The sequence below is a fragment of the Urocitellus parryii genome, chromosome 13 (assembly GCF_045843805.1).
Source record: "Urocitellus parryii isolate mUroPar1 chromosome 13, mUroPar1.hap1, whole genome shotgun sequence".
NCBI lineage: Eukaryota > Metazoa > Chordata > Mammalia > Rodentia > Sciuridae > Urocitellus > Urocitellus parryii.
Genome location: NC_135543.1, coordinates 68420490 through 68431017, shown reverse-complemented (window position 1 = coordinate 68431017; position 10528 = coordinate 68420490). Strand labels below are relative to the sequence as shown.

Genomic DNA, 10528 nt, shown 5'->3' with positions numbered 1-10528 from the left:
CTTTCCTATGTTCATACTTGAATACAGGACCAGTGTAACTACACATCACTGACAATCACAAGAATGGGAAGTTATACTCCATTCATGTATAATATATCAAAATACACTCTACTGTCATATATCTAAAAAGAACAAACAACGAATGGCGTTTGCTTTTGAAACGTTTCTTGTGCTTCAAACTCTAGGTACTAAAACATGACTAAGCGAAAACTGATTTTCGTGCTTAAATAAAAATCTAGGTTTTAAAAAAAATCTTTATTTTTTGTTTATTTACTTTTATGTGGTGCTGGGGATCAAACCCAGTGCCTCATATGTGCAAGGCAAGCCGCTGTGCCACTGAGCCACAACCCCAGTCCCTAAAGATCTGATATTTTTAATTTACATTATTAAAAGGAACACAAACACGTTTTCTTCTTTCAAAGGGAACATGTATTTGCAATGCTACATATGCTCTCATCTTTTCATCTTTTTTAAACGTTGCAAAGATGGATAAAAGGACACAAGTTGAAACTTTGTAGCTCCGAGTCTTAGCAGGATAAAGGGTACTTGAGTCACAGGTTGAGCTTCGGGCCTCGCAGTAGTAGGAGCCCGCCCTGTCCCTCCACACCCTCTGGCCCAGAGGCCCCTCCCTCCCTCCACGCCCCCTTGTCCGGAGGCCCGCCCACCCCCACGCCCCCTTACCGGAGTCCCCGCCCCATCGACCACGCCCCTCACCCGGAGGCTGCGTGGCCCCGCCCCTCTAGGAGCGCACAACGCCCGCCCTCTTTACGCGACGTCGGGGCGGCGTCGAGGACGCGCGGGCAGCCATTGCTCGTCACACTCGCAGCTGGCGCCTGGAGTTGAGCGGGCGGCTACGTTATGGCGGAGGGCTAGGGAAACGCGCAGTCGAACCGGAACCACCATCCTGGACCCAGCGCAGATTCAGTCTTCTGGTCACGTGCTTCCGCAGCTCCGCCCCAGCAGGCCGCCCCGTTGCTAGGCAACTGCGTCTGGGACCTGGGCGGCACGGGCGGATGAAGGGTGGGCTCTGGGAGCTGCGGGGCGCTGATGGACCAGTACTACATCCTGGGCCGCATCGGGGAAGGCGCCCACGGCATCGTCTTGAAGGCCAAGCACGTAGAGGTGAGACGCTGCCGCCCGGGCCGCCCGGGAGGGTTCCCCACCCCGCGCTGCAGCCCTTCGGGATGGTCTTTCTTAAACCTGCGGGCTTCCCGGCCCTCCTGTGGACTGTGGCGCCTGCCTCCGTGCTCCTAGCTCCGGTTTCATCCCTGTGGTCCCTGTTCGTCCAGCGGCGGGCCTGCTGGGTCCTGAGTGGACGCCTTAGCGGCTCCCCTTGGCGCGGCAGGTCCTGGGCCACTCGCGACCCGGGAGGCGTGCCTTCCTCTTCCCCACCTCTCCTCCCTCTCACTCTCCCTCAGCCCCTGGAGTGGGCTGGCAGTGTCTGCGCTCTTTCCTGGACAGACTGGCGAGATCGTTGCCCTCAAGAAGGTGGCCCTGCGGCGGCTGGAGGATGGCATCCCTAACCAGGCCCTGCGGGAGATCAAGGCTTTGCAAGAAATTGAGGATAATCAGTATGTGAGTGGGGCTTCTGGGCCCAGGTGGGCAAGGGGTGATTTCTGAGGTTTCACCTTCTTGTCCCCCTTCACTCATTCCCACCCTTTCCAGCCTTTATCTATCCAGATACACCCGCTTTTAGGGATTCCCTCCCTTCCCCACTGTGTTGATCCATGTGGTTCCTCACACCTTATTTATGCCCTATTTTGTCTACCCTCATTCTCTTAATCGCTTCATTTATTTACTCATGTCTTCATGTGTGTGCATTAATCTCTTTGTCAACTTGCACGTCTCTCTTAAAATATTTAGTGGATTTTTACCCCCATTTATTTGCTTATTTATTTATTTATGCATGTACACGGTGCTGGGGTTCAAACCCAGGGCCTCTGGCATGCTAGGCAAGTGCTCTACCATTGAGCCATTTTCCCGGCCCTAGTGATTTCTAATGATAAGTAGCATCTTTTGAGCTCCTAATGTGTTCTGTAGACTGTCAAATGCTTTACCTCTGTCCATTGTCATTTCAAGTCCTCTTCACTACTGTGCAAAACAGATTGCCGGGGTCCTGCCCTGGCGGGGTCCAGGGAGACAAGATTTTGCAGTAGCAAACCAATCATATGGAGTCATCCATCTAGTGGCAATAATTTCTACTATCTGTAAAGTAGGCCCATAATCATGAACAGACTGTTTTAATTCTTTTAAAAGTTTTAAAGGAAGGGGCTCCCATTGAGGCATATAATTTTCATCATTTGAATCAAAAGTGATAGGGAGAGTAAAACTTAAATCTCCAGATTGTAGAGCCTCTTTCATAGCTCCTTTAAATCCTACATTCCGTGGAGGAGGTGGTAAAGTATTTTTCATTTTGGAACCCAATTTATTTTTGGTAGAAGATCCGTAAGAATGTGTACTTATGGGGGCAAAGAATTCTTCATTATGTTATTTAGTAGCTGCTTCTTCTAAATTATCTTTATTTTCTAAACAAGACTGATCCTTCTCCTCATCTTTTTTTAGGACATAAGTTTCACTTCTAGAGTCCTTCCTTAGGGGAGTTTCTTCAGTAGGGACAGTTAAGTTAATCCTATTTAAGATTTCAGCTTCTTGAGCTGGATCTAGCATATCTTTTAAGAGATTCCATAATGCTATAGCATCTACAGGCATATTTTCTGGTCCATAATTAGAGTAAAATGCTCTTAAAGCTTCTCCTATTTTTACCCATGTTTTTAGATCTAGGGTTCCCTCTTCTGGGAACCAAGGACAACATTCCTGAATAAAATGAAAAAACCTCTGTAATTGTGAAGTGGGAACCTGAACTCCTTTTTTTCTAAGCATATGTTTAACAATATCAATGAATAATCCTCGTTCCTTGGATTCTGTATTTCTCATCTTTTCGCTGACGCCACTCCTCCTTCAGGACTCCCTGGACCCCGCTGGGGCTGGACCCCGGCAACAGATTTCAATATCTTTGTTTCTCAGGCAAAGATGGGAATTTCTGTCACCATCTCATGAGCCCTTCCTTGTCAGTGGAGGCTTTGGCTCAAGTCTGAGAGAGGAGTTCAGACAGCCTTCCCTTGGGGGCTTCCCTAATAAGCTCTGCCTTTGTGGGGCACTTGTGACACAGTGAAGAACTGGCCTTGACCTGACTCCTAAAAACTAAAAGTGTAAGGGACACCTGCAGAGGCAATAGGGCCCACTTGGTATGATGTGTGGCAGGGAAATATGGGGACTAAAGAAGGGACATCTTAAATCCCCCAGCATCATTATTCATATGGTGCTTTCTCTTTTCCATTTTGGAGTAGAACACTCAGCTTCCTGTAGGGTGACAGGCTTGAGTCTGTATGTGAGCCTCTGACTTATGTTCATGGTCCTGTGAAGATGTTCATGATGTATTGGGTGACATAGCATCTTATAAAACTTTAGGTGTCCTCTGGTTTTATATGAAAATATTTTTTAAAGTCTGGTAGGATGTGCTTCAAGATTGTAGGTGGTAGGGTTTTTCATTTGTTGTTTTGTTCCTTATAACTTTATGTATTATATGACTAGGTATGTGTTTTTATCCATAAGATAATTATATACTACCTGAAAAGTCAGGAAAAACAGCAAGGCTGTTCTTATTTTTTGTGGAAAATAAAAGGGCTTCCAGATCAACTTTGTATGTGGCAGGTGGAGAAAAATCCATAAGAGGCTGGTGATAGGGCCTCTGCATGCATCTGGTGTTCAACAGTCCTTAAGGTTCCATTTAAAAAAATATTCCAAATTTGTTTCCACTTCAGGTTATTGTCACCACTCACTATAATTTCTTAGGCATCTTTCCCATGACTAGCACCAATCTAGGCTCCATCCATTCTCCTTTCCCTCTAGACTCCTTCTGTCCCTGTCTCAGGGCTTAGCACTTGCTGTTCTCCCTGCCCAGAGCTTTTTCCAAATCACCGCATAACTGGCTAATCTTTGTGCCCTCCTCTGACCCCACATCATCCAAATACAGTGTCCCTTTCTCCACTTAAAATCCCATTGCCATCTTGTATATGTGTTCCTGTACACATCCCTTTTGTTCCTTTGTTGATCATTTGTTCCTGGGATGAGTTCCTTAGAGTCCTTGTGTTCTAGCTCTCTGCTATGTTCCGCAGGCCCTCTGACACAGGTGTCCTGGGTATTTGTGATGTGTCTCCTGGTGCTTTCCTTAGGTCCTGGGGTTTAATGGTTGTAGAGGAAGTAGGAGGCAGGCTGCTCACGTATGTCTCTGGGGTTGTGCTGGTTGGATGTGCTAAATTCTGCCTGCTAAGTGACCTTATTCTAACCCTTTCCCTGAGTTTCTGTGGAGAGGTTGAGTGTGTCACTTGCAGACCAGTGTGAGTGCTGAGTACCTAGCTGACATTAGGCCCTGTGTTGACTTCTCTGCCTCCCTGATCCTCTGTCAGAGCAAGATGGGGGTCCTGAGGTTGCAGAGGAGGTCAAGCAAGGTGAGTCATGGAATGTCTGCCTGCAGGTGGTGCAGCTGAAGGCCGTGTTCCCACATGGTGCAGGCTTCGTGCTGGCCTTCGAGTTCATGCTGTCAGACCTGGCAGAGGTGGTGCGCCATGCCCAGAGGCCGCTGGCTCCAGCACAGGTCAAGAGCTACCTGCAAATGCTGCTCAAGGGTGTGGCCTTCTGCCATGCCAACAACATTGTGCATCGGGTCAGTCCCTGCATGGGCTAGGGGTGGGCTAACCCTTGAAGAAGTTAGAGGGGATTTTTAGGTGAGTAGCTGGGGGTAGGAGTGCTTTAGAGGAAGCAGGGGCTGGGGCTGCCCTGGGTGTCAATTCCTCACATCCCAGAGTCCTACAGTGGACACAGAGGGACTGATGCTTCCCCTCATGTCACAGGATCTGAAACCTGCCAATCTGCTCATCAGTGCTTCAGGCCAGCTCAAGATAGCAGACTTTGGTCTAGCCCGGGTCTTTTCTCCTGATGGCAGCCGCCTCTACACACACCAGGTGGCTACCAGGTAGGGAGGGCCAGATTCCCCTCAGTCCCTTCCCGAGGGAAGAAGTGCTTATGGTGTTGGGATGAGCTTCCAGGGCAGCCTGTGAGACCAATGACCAGCAACCCTCTTCTGCACAGGTGGTACCGAGCCCCTGAGCTCCTGTATGGTGCCCGCCAATATGACCAGGGCGTTGACCTATGGTAAGACAGGGAAAAGGGTAAGGTGGGCCACGGGGGAGCCTTCCCTGGCTGGGGTATTCTGAGCAATTTGGCGTGAGTTTAGTGTTCCTCACTCTGATGTTTTTGAGCTGGGTGGGAGATTAGGGTAGAAGGAAAGTGATTGTCTCAATCAGAGAATGGATTGTTCTGGGCCAGGGGGGAGGTGGTCTGAGATTCAAGGTGTGGGCTATTCAGGTTGGTATGTGCAGGGATCAGAGCCCAGGATAAGTGTCTGAACTAGTCAGAGGCCTGTGACACTGGGTTTAAAGGCTCTGAAACATATTCTTTTTTTGTGGGGTTTGAAGGCTCTGAACCTTTATTGTGCCCAAGGGATCTGAGATTTGGGGCTGTTGTAGGTCTGCCCCAGAAAGTGAAGGGGGGGGGGCTATGTATCCTAGAACATGAGGCTCCGGGACATCTTGGAGTTGTTGGGGGCTTGCTCTGTGTTCTAAGGCTGAGGACTTTGTTTGGGGGTCTGCACCCCTGGACTTGAAGCCTTTAAGCCTTGGAACTATGTGAGTAGGTCTGCATTCCACAGGGTGGGATCTTGAGCTATTTGGGATTCTGTATCCACAGGGCTGTGGGCTGCATCATGGGGGAGCTATTGAACGGGTCCCCTCTTTTCCCCGGAGAGAACGACATTGAACAGCTTTGCTGTGTGCTTCGCATCTTGGGCACCCCTAGCCCTCAAGTCTGGCCGGTTTGTAGGGGTCCTTGGTGGAAGGGTGTGGGGCAGGTTCCTTCCATTCTCCAGTAGCAAGTACTGCTTCTGCCCTGCCACTTTCTCTCACAGTCCCAGTTCCCCTTGACCCAGCCCCTCTTTGACCCACAGGGACCTCTGTTCCAGCCCAGGGTTCCTCTCTCTTTCCAACTGGAGGCAGGAGGGCCAGGTCCTATTCTCTGCCTATTCCTACTCCAACACGTGCACACACAGTGTCTCTGTGTCTGGGGGTGGAGCGGACATGAGAGGGTGAGGAGTGAGTTAGTGAGTGGCGATGGGGCAGGTGGACGGGAGAACTGTGAACCTGAGAATAGGAGGGACTGGGAGCTGGCATCGGGGAGCAGCTGGGGCAGTGCCTCCTCTCATGTGCCGCTTTCTCTTTCCTGGCCCAGGAGATCACAGAGCTGCCAGACTACAACAAGATCTCCTTTAAGGAACAGGCGCCAGTGCCCCTGGAGGAGGTCCTGTCGGACGCCTCTCTTCAGGCCTTGGACCTGCTGGGTCAGTTCCTCCTCTACCCTCCTCGCCAGCGCATTGCAGCCTCCCAGGTAAGGCAGGAGGCTATGGTCACTGTCCTCACACTCTGCCCCCAGTAGCCATGGGACCCAAGTCAGTGATCCTCAGAACCTGTGATGGTCCAGAACCCCAGGTGATGGGAGCCTCGGGGCAGGTGTGCTTTTCCATGGACAGACACCACTGGACATCTCCAGTACCTCTTGAGGGTTTACAGTAGGGTGGCCCATGGGGTCTCGGGAGAGTGCAGACCATGTGGCAGACAGCAGCAGAGTTCCTGGGGCTTCATGCCCTCATCTCTTTAGAGGTATGGACTTACCATGTGGCACACGGCAGGCCTTGCTGGGCCCTCACATAGACAATATGACCTGTCTCCAGGGCATCCCTCACCCCCATAGTAAGGCAGCCGCAAACCCACAGGGTCACGAGTGTGGTGGTCTCCCCTGGTGGTTGGGGCTGAACAGGGGCAGCCCTGGCATTGGGCAGTTTTAAGCACAAGGTCTTTGAGTTGTTTGCTGAAGAGAAGTGGTAAGAGTGGTCCAGGGGAGAGGACCCGGGAGGACTGGCTGTAGAAGGCAGGAAAAGACAGTGAGCACCACAGAGGCAGGGGCTAGGGGTGTTGGAGCCGCACTCCCAGGGGTCCTGTGCCTGCAGCCTGAGAGCTGCCCACTCCCTCGCACACTTGGCACCTGAAGCCTGTGTTTGCACGTCCCCGGTTCCTGCCCTCAGCAGCTCCTGGATGGCTTCCCAGAACTTGTGACTTCCCTCATCCCGTTTAATCTCTCTCCACCTGGCAGAGAAAGTGACTCCCCAGTAGAGCAGGTCACACACCTCTTCTGCCAGGGGCCTCTTGTGCCCCTTCACTCAGGAAGAGTCAGGGTTTTTGGAGCCCATAGCCACTGCAGGTGGGCACTGTCACCTTCTGACCTGCTTGCTACTGTCCTTCATGGTCCTTCCTGTCCAGCCCCAAGGCCTTTCCCTGGGGCCTGTGCTCTGGCCCAGAGCACTCTTCCCCTGGACTCTTGCTGCTCCGCTTGTTGACTCACTCACCTGCCTCTCAGGTAACCCTTACCCCTCCCTCCCTCTCTCTCCCTCTCTCTCTCTCTCTTTTTTTTTTTTTTTGACCAAAGATTGAACAAGGGGCTTTCAACTAATGAGCTGCATCCTCAGCCCTTTTTCATTTTTTATTTTGAGACAGGGTCTTAAGTTGTTGAGGGCTTCACTGAGTTGTTAAGGCTGCTTTGTGTTCCTCCAGCCTCAGCCTCCCAAGTCTCTGGGGTTACAGGCGTGTGCCACTGTGCCCAGCTAACCCCTCGCCACTCTTCAAGCCTCTTCAAGCCTGTAGCCTCACTTCCGTGTTCCTTACCAACCCCCCTCCCCAGTCTTCTTTATAGCACTAATCATTACAGGTCATACTGTGTATTTTACCTCTATCTGGTTTATTATTCCTCCTAACTTCACCCTCACCAGCCCCTCCCCGCTGCTGTGGACAAGGCAGAGCTTGGTTTGTGTGTTCGCCACTGTGTCCCCAGTCTCTGGAACAGGGCTCCACACAGGTGGCCCCCAGGAAAGGTTGCTGAGTTGGCTGAATCTAAGTCAGCTGTTGACCTCTGCCTGGGGCTGGGATGGTATGGTGACTGGCCTTCCTTCTCTTGCCCCTTATTTGCCAGGCTCTCCTGCATCAATACTTCTTCACAGCTCCCCTTCCTGCCCACCCATCTGAGCTGCCAATTCCCCAGCGCCCAGGGGGGCCTGCTTCTAAGGCTCACCCAGGACCTCCTCATGTCCATGACTTCCATGTGGACCGGCCTCTTGAGGAGTCACTGTTGGATCCAGAACTGATTCGGCCCTTTATCCCAAAGGGGTGAGACGCTGGCGCAGGTCCTGCCTGACCCCCAGAAGTACCTGGGCTGCTTGTTTGTCCGCCTCCTGCCTGATTCCACCTTCCCGGGCCTTCCCAGGGCCACACTGGACTCACTCCCTCACTCCACACTAGCCTTTCTCCCACTGTGGCCTGCTCCTTAACCTCCGTGACGGGGGTTCCAGGGTTCCAAGGAGGCAGAGGTCACGTTTCAGCCAAGGCAATGAGGATGTCTAGCCAGCAGAGGAGGAGACCATTGTGCTGCCTACTGTCCAAGGACCACCCTGCAGTGGCTCTGCCCTCCTCCAGGACATTCCTGTTAGAAGCATCTGGGAAGTGCAGAGAGAAAGGTATCCTCATGTTGGGAACCTGAGTGGGCAGGTAGGTTTGTTTTGGTTCTCAGTGAACACTCTTAATTCAGGATTTAAGATTTATATAAAAGCCCCAAATGACTTTGCCTATGTCTCATCCTCCTCTGTTTCTACTAAGGGAGAGGGTAGAAGTGACAGTGTCTCCTGGCCCTCACCTGAAAGGTGACTGCAAGCACAGCTGCTTTTGCCCTGAGGGCTTCCTGTGGCTTCACGGGACTGAGTGCTTATTTGGAAATGTGGTAGAGGGAAGTCTAGGTCCAGGGATGGGCAGGCTGGGGATTCAGCGGTGAAGTCTTCGCCTGTTAGGATGTTACTAAGGATGAAGGTGAACCAAAGCAGCTGTGCAAGCAAGGAAACCTGGCAGACCTGGGATTCATTTATTCAATAAATCCTAGTACAACCCCAGCCAGTACAGATATTTTTATTTGATAACAATTTGGAAAGATGATTCCAAAAATACATGGGAGGGCTGGGGTTGTAGCTCAGTGGTAGAGTGCTTGCCTTGCATGCATGAGACCTTGGGTTCGATCCTTAGCACCACATAAAAATAAGCAAAAATAAAGTTATTTTCCATCTACAACTAAAAAGAATATTTAAAAAAATATATATGTGTGTGTATGTATGTGTGTGTATATATATATATATATGAATGCAAACTGCCAAAACGAGGAAGAAGAAGAGGTGATGATCAAAGAACTTACCAGGTGTCAAGATTTACAATAAGGTCACATAATGACTAGGATGGTGGTCACATAAAGACTTTGGTTCAGTGAGAGAGAAAAACAGAAGCTTAACCATAGCAGTCCTTTATTCTTAAAGGTTTTTTTTTTAGGCATCATGTGCATAAATTCTTTGAGCACTGAGAATACAGAAGTGATTAATTTATTTTTTATTTTTTTTTTAATTTTTTTTTTTAGTTTTCGGTGGACACACATCTTTGTTTGTATGTGGTGCTGAGGATCGAACCCGGGCCGCACGCATGCCAGGCGAGTACGCTACCGCTTGAGCCACATCCCCAGCCCCAGAAGTGATTAATGTCACTGTAGCTGCTGGTTTCTTTGTGGGAAGATGAGACAAAAAAAAAAAAAAAAAAAAAATCCCAGTTGTTGCTTTTAGGAAAGTCGGATGTTTTCATGATCTGGCCTCCATTTATTTTTCCAGGTATATCTGCATACTCTAAACTCCAGTCAAGCTCAGTTTTTCAAGCTCTTAGGTCTACACAACCATATGTAGACCACCCTGTACCTGGACGGACTTGATGTATTTGAAAACGGTTTAAATAAGATACAGTTGATTGGGGGCTGGGGTCATAACTCAGTGGTAGAGCACTTGACTAGCATGTGTGAGGCACAGGGTTCAATTCTCAGCACTGCATATAAATAAATAAAGATCCATTGACAACTAAAAAAATATTAAAAAAAAAAAAGATACAGCTGATTGATGAGAAGCTCATTTGGTGATTATCAACAGATGCCTTAAATTATTTCGGCAAAATTTTTTCTAACTACATATTATACAACAACCAGGCACATAAGACAGGAATATAAATAAGCAGCACAGGGGCTGGGGTCTTAGCTCAGTGGTTGAGCACTTGCCTCAAATGCGTGAGGCAGTGGGTTCAATTCTCAGCACCACATTAAAAAAATATATTTTTTAAAATAAGCTGAACAAATGCAGAAAACTTACTGTAGGTTTTCTTGATGGTGGACTTACAAGAACAGACTATGTAACAATGAAACTCTGTAAGCCCGGGATGCCTTGTACTTTCTTGGGTAAAAATAAAGTTAGAATAAATAGGGCTGGGGCTGTGGCTCAGTGGTAGAGCACTTGCCT

The 10528-nt window shown here is 49.6% G+C and overlaps 1 protein-coding gene across 3 annotated transcripts; it reads left to right on the top strand.

Moving 5' to 3' along the window:
• Positions 1 to 788: 788 nt before the first annotated feature.
• Cdk20 (cyclin dependent kinase 20) lies at positions 789 to 9582 on the top strand. Of its 3 annotated transcripts, none has more exons than XM_077792235.1 (8): positions 789 to 1122; positions 1462 to 1575; positions 4535 to 4654; positions 4911 to 5032; positions 5149 to 5211; positions 5806 to 5929; positions 6343 to 6498; positions 8134 to 9581. In XM_077792235.1, the coding sequence occupies exons 1-8, from the start codon at positions 1048 to 1050 to the stop codon at positions 8329 to 8331; spliced, it is 972 nt and encodes a 323-aa protein (XP_077648361.1). In that variant the 5' UTR covers positions 789 to 1047; the 3' UTR covers positions 8332 to 9581. The 3 variants fall into 3 exon arrangements, with proteins under 3 accessions (XP_077648361.1, XP_026238488.1, XP_077648362.1); XM_026382703.2 differs by having other exon boundaries at positions 4535 to 4723; positions 8134 to 9579; XM_077792236.1 differs by lacking the exons at positions 5149 to 5211; positions 5806 to 5929 and having other exon boundaries at positions 4535 to 4723; positions 8134 to 9582.
• The last annotated feature ends 946 nt before the right edge of the window (positions 9583 to 10528 follow it).